The sequence below is a fragment of the Chrysemys picta genome, chromosome 2, assembly GCF_011386835.1.
Source record: "Chrysemys picta bellii isolate R12L10 chromosome 2, ASM1138683v2, whole genome shotgun sequence".
Lineage (NCBI taxonomy): Eukaryota > Metazoa > Chordata > Testudines > Emydidae > Chrysemys > Chrysemys picta.
In genome coordinates, this window is record NC_088792.1 from 256,480,500 (window position 1) to 256,495,094 (window position 14,595).

A 14,595-nucleotide genomic window follows, 5' to 3' on the forward strand; every position below is an offset into this window, starting at 1 on the left:
CCTGCACAACAAAACCCGGTCCCTGGTCCGGACCGGGTTGCAGGGGAGAGCTGCCCTTGTATCAGCACAAAGTGCTCTCGCTCCCGTTTTGCTACGCTGCATGGCAGAAACCGCTCCCAGTTGCAAAAGGGGAGGGCTGCACTTTGTGCTGAGACACTTGCTCAGAATGCAGGGCGGAGCTCCTCTCCAGCTGCTCCGGAGTCCAGCCCGGGACTTTCCTGCAGCCCTCCCAGCCGCTCGCTCTGCTGTGCCGGGGGAGGGGGGAAATCCCGGACATTGTGAGTGCTTTACAAATTCCCCCCGGACGCTATTTTTAGCACAAAAAGGAGGACATGTCCGGGTAAATCCGGACGAATGGTAACCCTAGAAATATGGACTATAATGGGCTAAATTCTTCTGTGATAGAAGCAGTGCTGTAGGCCAAAGTTGAATGTGAGTTAGTCAGAAAACTAAGTCAGTCTGTTGAATTTCATATTCCACCTCCAATCTTTTTGAGGGATCTATGATGCTGTTAAACATTCACATTCCTTCCGAGTCTTAACCACTTCCTGTTTTTAGTGTTTATCTGAAAATGTAATGATCTCATGTGTTATACTTAGATTAGCAATCTGGGGTAGATATAACCCTATCTATGAATAATTTAATAAGAATTTTAACATCACTGTTGACCAAAGATCTTGGGCAAAAGTGGAATATATTTAGAATGATTACCTTTATTGAGAAATATTTCAGTAGTCAGAATATCACCAATATTTGCTACTTTGTGGAACATTGTCAACAACACAGGGCATGGTGGAATGTTATGGTAGGCATAACCTTTATAAGATAAAACAGAAGAAAGGTAGATATTGTTAGAGTCAAATGCAGAGGGGACAGATTCTGAGGTGGTCCTTAGAGCCAGAGGTCTTTCTAAGAGTGGAGAGGTGTGAGTATGTAGGAAAGACAAGTGATCCAAGCCCCAGGCATGTGCAGTCTGAGGGCCCCAAAATACATCAGAGCAATATGAAAGTATAGAAGATGAGAAGGTAGATATGAGAGAAACCGCTTGAAAAGCATCAAGGACCTAAACCACATATTCTGCCATCATCAAAAGAGCTCCCCAGAGATACTGTAGCATTTCATATAGTTCTCATCTAAGAAGAGACCTGCAATGGATTAGGGTTCCCAATGGCAAAGAGGCAAAGCAATAAAAGTGGAGGGATACTATTAAGAGTTTAGTTGTGATAATGTGCCAATTGACATTAGAATGTGACACTAATTCCTGGAAAATAATTTAGAGATACTTATCAAGTAAGGGAGTTTTTAGGTCTGCAGATTAAAATGGAGAAACTTTCAACAAGTGTGGAATAGTTGGGAGAATATGAGCAGGACCTTGCTAGGAATATATTATACAATATATTATAAGTGTCTGATTTTTGGTTGTAAATGGCCTTAAATTATTGTGGTGGAAACTGATGTTATTTGGAGAGTACCTGTTTGGGCACATAACTCAGGTAGTTAGGTACTACATGGCACAATTTTCACATGCAAAATTTGTGTCTGCGGTTATTTTCACCTATAAAATGAGGGTACCAAATAGGAAGGTGATCAGAAATCAGGCCCCAAAGGTCCAGTGAATAAACTTGCCAGTCTGTAGACACCTGAGTACTAAAATGTAACATTACACAATCAGAGCGTGTCCATGGCAACCAGGTCCAGGGTTTCCGAGATGATTCATTGGTTAGTGGCCAAAGAAGAGGAATATATCAAAATTGAGTTGGAGTCATGGAAACCACATGATATATTGTAGTAGCTGCAGCTGTAGAATTATAACAACATATAGTTGGTAATTTGAACAAAAATAATATATTGAACATCTACACAAATGGACAAAATGTCCTATAAAAACATGTTCGGAGTTGTAAGTACATTAGCTGAGGGATTGGCTCCAGGCAAGAGCAACAGGCCATTGGGCCCTCATTTTTGTGACCTGATTCTCTCAGTGAAAAAACCTTTTTCACCTCATCTGTATAAGTTTTTCCCACAGGGACCTGTAAAAGGGAAAGCTGGGCATGCATGAATGGACTTTACATATCTAATGTAATATCTAAACTTGTCAGTATCTTAGAGATCATGTTTAAGTTTTTATACTGTATTTCAGTTTCATTATGTTTATCAATGTCATATATTCCTCATCACTTTAATCATGTAACTGCAAGTCTAGTCTTTTCCATTAAAACTACAGCTAGGGTACAGTTAACACTCATACAGAAATCAGTTGATATAGTGAAATAAATAGCATGTCCCAAACACTTCAGAAAGTAAGGTTCCCTGTAACTCAAGTCATCTTGACCAAATGGAGACTGAAGGAAAATGCAGCTTCAGTACATCAGAATGTCTTTCATTTATGACCTGTGGTAAAGGCATCATGGATCGGGACATAAGTACTAATGGATAAACAAATATGTATATATATTTTCAGGGCTATCCCTAGGCATATGCAGCATACGCGGCTACATAGGGCACCGGAAAATTTGGGGCACCATTCCTCTCAATGGCCATGTCTGGAATTCTCTTTTCTCCGGCCTCTCCCACCATGCTGAGCCAGCGGGCTTCTCCCCAACCCAACCCCACCCCTTCCCTCACTTGCTCCTCAGCCAGCCAGCTCAGGGTTCCAGCCTCTGGCTCTGCAGCCCCAGCCCCGGAGAGCACAGAGCGGCATGACCAGTCACTGACGGCGCAGTGGCCCGGCTCACCACCGCCCATAGTGGAGTCCCTCCCTGGACCATGCCTGCCTGCGCCGCGCAGTCTCAGGCTGGGACCGGGCTGGGACGGGGCCAGGAGAAGCAAAACTTCCACGTGAGTGGGGGGGAGGGGGCAAGGAGTGAAGGGAGGGGAGGACTTAAAGTGACAGTGCGCTCACTGTCTCTCACACTTCCCTAACACACTCTCTCTCTCACACACAGACTGGCTGTCACACCCACATACACTCTGCCTCTCTCGAGTCACAGTACTGCAATACAGATAGTCACTCACACACGTGTACACACAGTTTCACACTCCCCAACACACATTCTGTCACACAGTCCCCCAACACAGTCTCTCTCTCTCACACACACACACACGCACAAACACTTGTATTGTTGTTGTTATTACTGCTTGGTACTTCCTGTCAAAATGCTTGTGGTGAGCCAGGAGTGGTGAGGGGCTGCAGGAGGGCCGTGGGCTCTGGCAAGATGCAGCCTCCATGTGACAGCACAAAGCCTGCCTTGAGCCACTGCCGCAGCGTCTGCTGCGTAAGAAGCTCTGTGAGTGTCAGCAATGGGGGAGGGTTTCTGGGGGTCCGCAGGCGGGGCTGGTGGTTGTGCCCCCTTGACACACTGGGGTCAGCGGTGCAGGCTGGGAACCGCCTTCAGTGGAGCATAGGGGCACCAGTTTAATAATACTGCGTAGGGCCCCATAAATCCTAAGGACAGCCCTGTATACTTTGCTTGAAGATCACTAAAATCCCAGAGCATCCCACTGAGATGACCATGAAAACTATCCAATATATCAAAAACTTGAAAGAGCAAAGTCAATGGACCAAATTTTGTTGTTACACCTGTGGAACCCTGATTAAAGTCAGTGAAGTTAAGCAAATGAGTAATGTGGTCCTCTGTGTTTAACAAGCAGCACAGATACTGGGTCAGATTCCGTTTCTGGTTGAAATTAATGATCGTAGACCTTTTGGAAGGGATATTAAACCTCATACTTCAGGGTTTAAAACTATCTCCAATTATTAGAAATTAGGATGATACCTAATGTGAAGGGCAGCTTATCCTGCATCAATTTACTATGGGACTTTTACACTTTCCTCTGAAGCATGTAGTATTGGCCACTGTCATCGACAGGATGCTGGGCTAGATGGATCTTGGGAATTGGCAGTCTGGATCAGACCCATCTTCCTACATTCATATGTAAAATAGGCAAAGTGTGTCTGGTATTCCAGAAAAAAGAAGAACAGGAGTACTTGTGGCACCTTAGAGACTAACAAATTTTAGTTAGTCTCTAAGGTGCCACAAGTACTCCTGTTCTTCTTTTTGCGGATACAGACTAACACGGCTGCTACTCTGAAACCTGGTATTCCAGAGTGTCAATGACAATATTAATGTACAATACAGTTGTTTGAGTAAAAGCATGTAAACTAATCGATGTTTTATCAGAATGAGCCTATCTTTCTTCCATCTGGAACTAAAATTGAGGACCAAAATTTTCATTACCTTGCACCTTATGTAGTTATTTACACCAACATGAAGTGATGGCAAAGTGGGTGTAAATGTGTACTACTGTGGTTTGATAAGACTTTAAAACCACTTTACACTCACTTTGCAATAGTGAAAATGACTACACAGAGTTCAGGGCAATGGAGAATTTTGCTCTTTGGGTCCCTTTATGGGAATTGCCAAATAGTGTTTGTTGGGAATTTGAAGGGGTGTGAAGGCAAAGCTTCCAAATATAAAGTGGGTTAATCTGGAAAGCAATCAGCAACTGAGATTTTTCCATTTCATATTTTAATTCTTACTTGCCTAGACCACTCAAGCCATGTCGTTATAGCTATTTCAGTATTAAAACGTACATCCTGTTTTCATCTAGAGAAAACATTTCAAAAATGCCTCTGACTTTAGAACCTAGCTCCCATTGTCAAAAGTGACTTAGATAGCTGCCTAAGTGCCTGTCACTTTTGAAAATGGGATTTAGAATCTAAAGTCACTGAGGCATTTTTGAAAATTTTCTCTTTATTGAAACTTTGAGTTACTTGGATTTTCCTATGCTACTTGAGCATTTCACAGAGATGGACATTTGAGGTAAATTATACTGTGAATAAGACATGGTGGCCTCATACTAGACTATACTGAAATTTCAACAATTTAAGTCATACAAAACATATTGGACTCCTGCACGTTTTCAAATGTGGTTTGTTGGACCGACATGTATTTTTGGTGTAGGAATCGGGATTATAATTTGACACATTATTTGGTAATATTGTAACATTAGAAATATGTGGTCAAATGTTACATTTCCATAAATTATGTGGAATTATAAATTACCAGTTGAATCTGAGCTACATTTGCTACTTAATTTTTCTTCAATATATTGGAGTACAAAGTCTTTAAAAACTGGATTACAGTTACCTTAGTTTATGCAAAGAGACTGCTTCTTTGAAGGTAGAAAACCTCTTGAATCCCACTTCTGAAAGACAGGTGTGTTGACATGTTAGGAATTGCTTCATATGTGCATCTATCTCATTTATAAAAATGACATAACTGAAGAATTGCATGTGAAATGAGAAGAAGGTATCCCTTATCTAAAGGAAAACACAGATGTGCAAGTAAGAGGTTCTTGAATTAACTAAGGAGGAGTTATGAGGGTGTAGTGGTGTAGCCATCAAGGATTTTGTCAAGGTTTTGTTTGTTGCTTGTTTGTGATTTATATATTTGGTAAAACTAAAAGCCATTTCTGAATAAATAAGATGTGGACAGTACTGGTGCATGCATTATGGGTGGGTAGAGATCATTTGCTAATGTGAACCAGCGATTGTTATGCAGCCATGAAAGAAGAACATCACACTAACACGGATACCACTCTGAAGCAGAAAAAAAGGAGTTTATAAAGCCAAAGGATGCGCTTATAAAGCCACAGTAGACTGCTGACAGCCCCACTGGAGTTATAGCTGTGTCTACTGTGGGAAAATCATACATGTTGCCAGGTCTCTCTAATTTTTTTATTCTCTATCATGTTTCTGTATAGGCTGTTGAGAGATTAGTATTACAATGTAACCTGCTGTGCCAAATCTGGACATAAACAGCAAACGGATGTGAGTGAATGTAGACACCTAATCTGGCTATTTGAGATGGTACAGAAACTGCATATTACCCAGAAGGGGGTGCTATATGCCAGTTAAACTGGAATAGGTGGAGGAAGTGTAGAGGAGACAATATTTTAGTCGCCTTTATGCTTGATTACATCATAGTGAATGAATGTACTGTCAGAAAGTGTGGACATAAACTGTTCCCCTCACCTGCCAGCACTCTGTATTTGCTGCTCTCTACTCTTTTGTTGTTTCTTTACATCATGATCCTATAAAAAGGTGCTTTCCTAGCAGCATCGATTGTAGAGTAATGATAAGGATTCTACATCCATTCCTGTGGAGGATGGGGTTGCAGAATGAAGAGAAATGCAGTGACTTACTGTGACACTTTGGGTTCAACCCAGACAATAAGGGGTTGTCACCACCAGCCCTGCAACTCTGAGTGCCTTAAATGTTATGCTGCTGTGGTTCACAGCCCTGACATCAACAACCAGCCTATAAGCATGCAGGTCACATCCTGGTTTCCACTGCCCAGTTACTTTTTGCAGTGACCCCAAAACCCTCCCAATCCTGAATCCCCCAGATGATCTGCCTATGGGACAATCTACTTAGATTCCCAGAATTGTGAGTTACTGTGTTACCTGTCTCAGCAAATGGAAGTTTTGTTATTGCTTGGCTGTGTGACAACTCCATGATATACCAGCTTGTCTGCCTTGCCAGCAGACTCTTCAGGATGCTGCCAAACCAAATGTTGCCCTTGCGGTAACAAACAGTGAACCCCAACTCCTGAGTTCCCGAGGGTCATCTCCCTGCAGTGTCCAGCCTCTCTACAGTCACAGAAGTGAAGTATGCTGCTCCTTTAAAGAGACAATACGCTGCAGCTCATTAGCTAGGGTCTGACAAACACTTATTTCAATCATAGCACTGAATTGGTTTACAATAATCGTAAAACAAATTTATTTAACAAAAGGACATAGAATTAAGTGATACAAAGTATAAAGAATAAAGATAGAAAGGATTACAAGCAAACAACTGTGAAACAAGCCTAAACTGATTTCAGATAGTCTGAAACAACACCTGGGAGAGGTGTGAACTACTCCTATTTGTCTTAAGGAATGTTCACTCAATCTTAATAATTTAATTGTCTACATTGTTAACTACCATCATAGTTATGTATGAAAGGAAGTGGATGATATTATAAAGATTTGTATCCTCTACTGTGTGTGACATCTCATTTGAATTATAGAAATATAGGACTGGAAGGGACCTCAATAGGTCATCTAATTCAGTCCCCTGCACTGAGGCAGGATTAAGTATTATCTAGACCATTCCTGTCAGGGGTTTGTCTAACCTGTTCTTATAAACTTCCAATAATGGAGATTCCACACTTCCGTAGGTAATCTGTTACAGTGTTTAACCACTCTTATAGCTAGGAAGTTTTTCCTAATGTGTAACCTAAATCTCCCTTGCTGCAATTTAAGCCCATTACATCTTGTCCTGTCCTCAGTTGTTAAGGAGAACAATTTATCACCCTTCTTTATGACAACCTTTTATTTACTTGAAAACTGTAATCATGTCCCCTTCAGCCATCTTTTCTCCAGCCTAAACTATCCTAGTTTGTTGCGGGTTTCTTTTCAGTCTTTCCTCATAGGTAATGTTGTCTAGACCTTTAACAATTTTTGTTGCTCTCCTCTGGACTTTCTCCAATTTGTCCACATCTTTCCCGAAGTGTGGTGCACAGAACTGGATAGTATACACCAGTTGAAGTCTTATCATTGCTGAGTAGAGTGAAAGAATTACTTCTTGTAATCTTGCTTACAACACTCCTGCTAATACTTCCCAGAATTATGTCTGTTTGTTTGTTTTTTGCAACAGTATTATGACTCATATTTAGTTTGTGATCCACTATAACCCCCAGATCCTTTTCTATGGTACTCCTTTCTAGGCAGTCATTTCCCATTTTGAATTTCTGCAACTGATTATTCTTAAGTGTGGTACTTCGCATTACTCCTTGTTGAATTTCATCCTATTTATTTCAGACCACTTCTCCAGGTTGTCAAGACCATTTGAATTCTAATTCTCTCCTCCAAAGTGCTTGCCACTCCTCCTGGTGTGGCAAGAGCAAATAGGAGAAATGCCCACTTCTGCCAAAAAAGTGGGGTGTGGAAGCCCGGGGGAGGGAGAGGAGCAGCGATGTCAGCTCTGCCCTGGGCGGTAGGTAGGGATCAGTTGAGCAGTGATGTCAGCCCCAGCCTTGCACTGGAGGCGAGCAGGGCTCAGATGAGCAGCAATGGCAGTCCCATGCAGGGAGGGAGAGGGAGCTTGGACAAGCGGTTCCAACCAGCCCCGCGTGGGGGGTGGAGTGGTGCGCTTGGGCTAGCGGCACGCAGTGTCCCATTTTCCCTTTGGGACATATGGTCACCTTACCTGGAATGGGAGGACTACAGTGACCTGACCAGAGGGCCATGCTATGAAGTGGTCGAGCAGTCGAGCCCATAGATAGGAAGACCCAGAGTGCAACCACAGGAAGGAGCATTGGCCTGGCAGAACTAATCCCCAGCCAAAAGGAGGTGCCCACCCAGCGGTGAGTAGAGCAGCTCCGTGCCACTCACCTTACCTTGTCGCTCAATGGCTGTTCATTCCCTGTGTCAGAGAAACCAGGAAATCTTCTTATGTGCTGAATAAGTGTAGATTTTGGAGAATATTAGGGACATAATTTTGTTAGTTACATTTCTAAATAACAAATGCACTTTTTTCTTGTAATTTTGCAAACTAATTTTTAACTTTTACCAAAAACCTTTATTCTTCACTGTAAATATATTTTTAAAATGTAATGCTCTGATTAATCATAATACTGATTCAAATGCTAGTCTCTAAATAGCCACTATAATAATACATCTTTATATGTTCGGTTTTGGGCAGACCAGTATGACCTTAATGGGTTAGAAATAGAGAAAATATATGAAACTGAAATCACATTTCTTCTTAAACATTTGCGAAAGCAAGGTACTCCATATAGTGTATATATAGATAGGGTGACCAGAAAGCAAGTGTGAAAAATCAGGATGGGGATGGATGGTAATAGGCTCCTAGGGCACGTCTTCACTACCCGCTGGATCGGCGGGGAGCGCTCGATCTATCGGGGATCGATTTATCGCGTCTAGTGTAGACGCGATAAAATTGATCCCCGATCGCTCTGCTGTCGACTCTGGAACTCCACCGCAGCGAGAGGCGGAAGCGGAGTCGGCGGGGGAGTGGCAGCGGTCGACTCGCCGCCGTCCTCCCAGCCACGTAAGTCGACCTAAGATATTCGCGTAGCTGAACTTGCCTATCTTAGGTCAAACCCTCCCCCCCCTGAAGTGTAGACCTAGCCCCATATAAGAGAAAGCCCTGAATATTGGGACTGTTCCTATAAAATCGGGACATCTGGTCACCCTAATAACAAGGGTGGTTATTTTAAATATGGCTCTCAATGCACTGGATCTGGGCTGAGACCCCCAATGCAGCAGAGTGATGGAATCACATCTTCCCTGGAATAAATACTTATTTGTGATGTAGATTTCCAGCACTGCTCAGTTTTGTCTGTTTTCACACCTGTATCATCTATGAAATAACTGTCTTACACCATGCAATTTAAAAATGATGGTGACAGAATTACTCATTACAAAATCCAATCTATATAATGTCCAGCTGCTGAAAACACTGTACTTAATCTCAGTTTCTTGTATTTCAAGACGTGTGTGTAGGAAAGGGAGACAGATTTTATTTATATATATACCTTTCCTGGACCTGAAGAAGAGTTCTGTGTAGCTCAAAAGTTTGTCTCTTTCACCAACAGAAGTTGGTCCAATAAAAGATATTTACTTCCCAACCTTGTCTCTCCTCTGATCTGAATAAACAGATGGTAGAGTATAGCAGCGAATAACACAAAAACCATTCATTGCTCTCTTGGATCAAAGACACTACCAGTGTTGACTGGGGAATAGGGATGGAATTTTCAAAAGTGCCTAAGTGATAGGGGCCCAATTCTCATTTATAAGGCAGGCACCTAACTAATTTAGGTCCCTTTAAAAATGTCAGTCTAAGCTGAGAAATGAACACTCATTACAGCACATTTGATAGTAGACAAGCAACTTTACCATGTTAATTGAGCTAACAGTTGTCTAATTAAAAAATAAGTATGCAGTATAAGAGTAGTAGAGTGTTCACTAAGTCCATGAGGAATTTGCCCATTCCTACTCAATAACTGCTTCTTGTTCAACATCCTATGTCTGGATCAGATTGTGGTGAAAATCTTACTATACTAAACAGTAGGGACCTATCATAGGTAAGACTTAATTTGTAGTACAGTTTGAATTAAAAGTTAAATGGTATGACTACTCATAATACCAGGGGTGTTATTACACAAAGACTCTACATCTCAAGGCGACCAGCAAATGGAACTAAGGATGTGGGATGCCATGCTCACTTTTAAGTAGAGGAAAAACATTTATTAGTAACACCTTAACACATTTCAGCAGAATGGTCAAAAGAAAAGAGATGCAAATAGGGAGGGAAATCATTTACCCTAATCAAATTGTTCACATAATTGAAGAATACCTGTAATGAACCCCTGCATTGTATATATTAATCTACATCATTCAAAAGAAATGTTAAAGCAGATTTTGCCTTTTATGAACTGATGTAAATCCGGAATAACATGACTGACATTAGTGGAAGAATTCCAGAATAGAACTGGGCAAGTAAGAGTATGTGGAGTTTGTAATTAAAACTCCCTGATTCACTTAATTGATACGTACAACTCTTTCTCTTCACTTCTTCATGAACATTTACCTATGCAAGTTTTTATTTGCAAGACTATTTACAGACAGCAATATCAACACTAAAATGAACAAATATTCACTAGTGTATTTGTAACAGAAATTGAACCACTTTGAAAAACTTTTTATTATTTGCACAGTACATACGTTGATCAATCATGAATGTTCACATATAAGTGGTGAATGGGGACTTTTCTTTTATAACCAACGATCGTCCAATTAGAGAACAGAAACAATATCACCTAAGTGATCAATCAGACATGCAAATAATTATTGCCACGGAGCAAATATACAACCTTCAGAATGAATCACAGGCTAAAATTTGCTTGCGGAAACGATCAGTTGAACAATTGTGAATAATGAAACAAATTTGTTGAAAAACAGGTCCTGGTTGTGGGTAATTCAAGAACAGAGAAAAAAGCCTAAACTTATTTGCTAGACTACTCCCAACAAAGAGTTTGAGCAGCTCTACTTTGCACTAACACCCGTGTACCTGTGGGCAGGATCTGATGCAGTCTGTTCAGGGCCCATCGATAATTGATTACCGGCTGGTGGACCAGCCAGACACCAAGTGCGTTTTCTTCTTTTATCAATGTCTACACATGCACGCACCTACCCCTGGAGATATGTGCAGGGGAATGCCTGGCTCCAGCTTCCCCGTGGAAAACCCCAGGTGAGGCGCACGCACTGTCCAGGAAACGCCACCCCCAGTGCCCAGCCCGTGGAGCATCCGCTTCAACCCAGCCCCTGGAGCCCCCTGGCCAACGAGGCTTTAGCGGAGGTGAAGTGTTCTGCTGGGGGGGGGGGGGACTTAACCGGTCCCCAAAGCACAGCGGGCGCTTGTGATCCGCGGGAACAGCGCGTGACAAGTCTCACCTCAGCGTGCAGGAGCTCGGTGCCTGGCTCATGTTTTCCCTATCTGAGGGAAGTTGGGGTTGAGGAGGGGAACGAAGGGAGCCGACTCCTTCCCCCACGGAGGGCAGAGAGCAGCTCCCACAATTGAAGCCTCCCGCGCCCCGCAGGCTGCTGTTTGCAGGCGGACCTGTCTGTGGAAGCCGCCAGTGTCCGTCAACCCCCCCCCCCCCTCCGCCAGCCTTGGAAAGCCCCTCCCTCGCCCCCTCCTCTCCTGCCACCTCCCGCAGCCCGTCAGTCTGAGCCGAGCGCGGCTCCGAGAGCGACAACGGCGGCGGCATCCGCACAGCAACGCCGGGGAGAGCGAGCGCGAGCGCTCCCCTCCCCTCCCTCCCTGCTCCCCCCACCCCCTGCCTCCCTCCCTCCACCTCCTCCTCCTCGCTCCCCTCAGCCTCGCTGCCTCTCACTCGCCCGAGCTCCCCCTGCCCCTCGTTCCCTGTCACTCGCTCGCCCTCTCATTTGACTGTGCCTCGCGAGGCGTCCAGCGGCTCCTCCATGAGCCCCGCCGACTGATCTGTCACCCCCAGCCCGCAGCCCTCTCCTCCCGCACCTGGAGCCAGGCAGGAGCAGCGGCAGCATGTCCCGAAGGAAACAGAGCAAACCCAGGCAGATCAAACGTAAGTTTCCTGAGGGAGGCTCCCTCTGGCAGACTTTTATTTATGTCCTTCTTGGGAGAGTCCCGGGTATGGGCGGAAGGGTTAAACTTTGCCAAAGAGGCTTGAGGGTAGAGAGAAAAGGGCAGGGATGAAGAAAAGCTCCTTTGATGTAGTCCGAGCAGCTTCCTCGCTACTGAGCACCTACTCCTTGGGAGCTGTGACTGCCTCACCCTTTCCCTTAAAACTCCCCCACTCAGTCTGGAAACCAAATCACTTTTGTATTTTAAAGTTGAACTAATTTGGGAGACCAGTGCGAACTAGTTTACAAATAAGTATGCGAGGGATCAAGTACAGCTGGGGGGTGGGCGGGGAATCCATGCCAGGCTTAGGCTGCCGAAACACCAGCGCATCGCAAAGAAACAGAAAGTGCGTGCAAGAAAAGTTCCAGCAAAGGGAGCAGTAGGGAAAGGGTCCTCCGAGCTGCACAACTCAATACTAACGGTCTCTGGGCAGTGCTGATTTAGTCATCTTTCGGTTCTCTTCCTCCCCTCGCTTAGGTTTGCATTATGCACAGCTTTGCACCTCCCTGTAGGATTTGGTTTGCATAAAAAACATTTGTAGATAGTCGCTTTTGTTGTTTTCGGAAGTGCAACACTTTTGAAGGGGAAATGTTTTTGTTTTGGTTAGAAACCAGGTGTATTGGTGAGTCGTAGTCAAAAATCTTCTTCCTAATAGTATCCATAGTTCACTTTTCCTGCCCGGGACACACAGGAGCTGTGATCTCAACTTCGTAAACTTTTCTGTGCTTCAGATTATTCAGCCGAACAATCCTAACGGTCGGTACTCGAAGAAGTGCAAGGGCGTTTCAAAACAGATACATTAAACCATTTTGTTTTAAAATCAGCACCACTGAGCTGATACAACTTCATTGATGTCTGTATCCTAGACCTACATTAAAACTAACCATCATGTGACTTGGAGAGGATCTTTTAATACCATTTTTCTCATTGATTTCTGACTCCAAATGCATATGACTAGCTCAGTTCTGGTGCATTTTTTGAATTGATGAACTGGTTTAGCAAACAAGAAAATGAGCTGCAGGTTGAAAAAAGATTGGTCACTGTAAAACCTTTGGATTGTGTTGGTAGAACATCCCTGCTTAGTAGAAATTACTTTTTCACTGTCTTTTAATTTGGAAAATAAAATAGCAGCATGTTCCTGATTAAGTGTTATGTTTACTAAAGTTAGTATATAATAATAAATGATTGCAACTTTTACGTTTTGTGTAAAGCATTTTAAATCCTTCATTTTTGAAGAAACTTTTTAATTACTTTTTATTCTTAAGTAAACATGTTGTTTGCTTTTAAACCTATACATTTTTTATCTAATATGCATTAATCTATTAGTGTAGTTAATATTATAAAACAGTATATGATATGGGATATGATTATGAAAGTTATTAGTTGGAAAGGCTTTCTAGTGCATGACTGGTGTCTTGATTGTTAATAAATGATCAACATTACTGATTGTATGGCACAAAGACTGTCTGATTCTATTTTTTGCATAGTTTATATTCCCAGTTAGCTATGTTACTTTTGGTAATGTCCACTTCATAATGGCAGATAAATGCTTGGATACAAATTGAGGATTATGTTCTTCTGATATAGGTCCCAAAGCATTTTTATGGCTTCCCTATATGGCATTAAATGTTAACCCAAATGCTTTTGTTTTTTTCATAAGTGACGTATAATGGTTTGTGTGTACATGCATGTATATAAATATATAAGAATAAATATAAGCACACTTAACATATATGTGGAAATGGGTAGATTACATTGTACATTTGTGTGTGTAGTCTGATTTTAATAACTTTATTTTTCCATTAAAGTTATCATGCAAATTAGACTGTACATTTATATTGTCAGAAGTGAAACAAGATCATCAGAGTTGGAGGACATATTATGTTCATAGCACTTCCAGCTGATGGCTTTTGGGATTGTGTGTTCCTTAGCTAGTTTTAAAGTAATTTTTGTTCAGGCCAATCAGGCAGTGTCCTGTACAGAGATTTCTGTTAGTATTTGACCAACCATAAGTGATGTTTTCTCAGACTTTGAGAAGTTTATTCTGATAAGAAGCATCCTTTATTAAAATATGTTTTTGAGATTTTATTATTTAAACCAAGCAATATAATATTTTAGACATAATATTTTGAAGTTAACTTTTCTTCTACTGATATTGGAACACAAAAAATGGAGTTGAAAATGCTGACCATCAGAATTGTCAGTAAAAATAATGGAATTACTAATGACAAGTCTAGACCACCACTTTTAAGTTTGAAAACTCTTCAATTTGCAATAAAACTCTACAGTTTGCTGATAAAGCATGCACAATTTAGAATCTCTATGACAAGCAAAAAGTCAGCTTACACTAGAAACTCTGA

General features: G+C 42.2%; 1 protein-coding gene and 1 long non-coding RNA gene across 13 annotated transcripts in view; one reads left to right on the top strand and one right to left on the bottom strand.

Moving 5' to 3' along the window:
- Nucleotides 1–372: 372 nt before the first annotated feature.
- Nucleotides 373–6,677, bottom strand: LOC112059513 (uncharacterized). The gene is made up of 3 exons (XR_002888832.3): nucleotides 6,469–6,677; nucleotides 5,151–5,208; nucleotides 373–1,798 (listed from the first exon to the last, which is right to left on the bottom strand). It is a non-coding gene; the product is annotated as an uncharacterized LOC112059513 (long non-coding RNA).
- A 5,113-nt stretch (nucleotides 6,678–11,790) lies between these two features.
- ZFPM2 (zinc finger protein, FOG family member 2) overlaps nucleotides 11,791–14,595 on the top strand; it is a 440,553-nt gene continuing 437,748 nt past the window's right edge. For 5 of the 12 annotated variants that reach the window (XM_024105210.3, XM_065586006.1, XM_065586009.1 and 2 more), the window contains exon 1: nucleotides 11,801–12,176. In XM_024105210.3, coding sequence (XP_023960978.2) covers nucleotides 12,137–12,176 — 40 coding nt within the window. In that variant the 5' untranslated portion in view covers nucleotides 11,801–12,136. Of the gene's footprint in view, nucleotides 12,177–14,595 lie in introns of all 12 variants that reach the window. The other 7 variants (XM_065586012.1, XM_065586010.1, XM_024105211.3 and 4 more) reach the window with 7 other exon arrangements.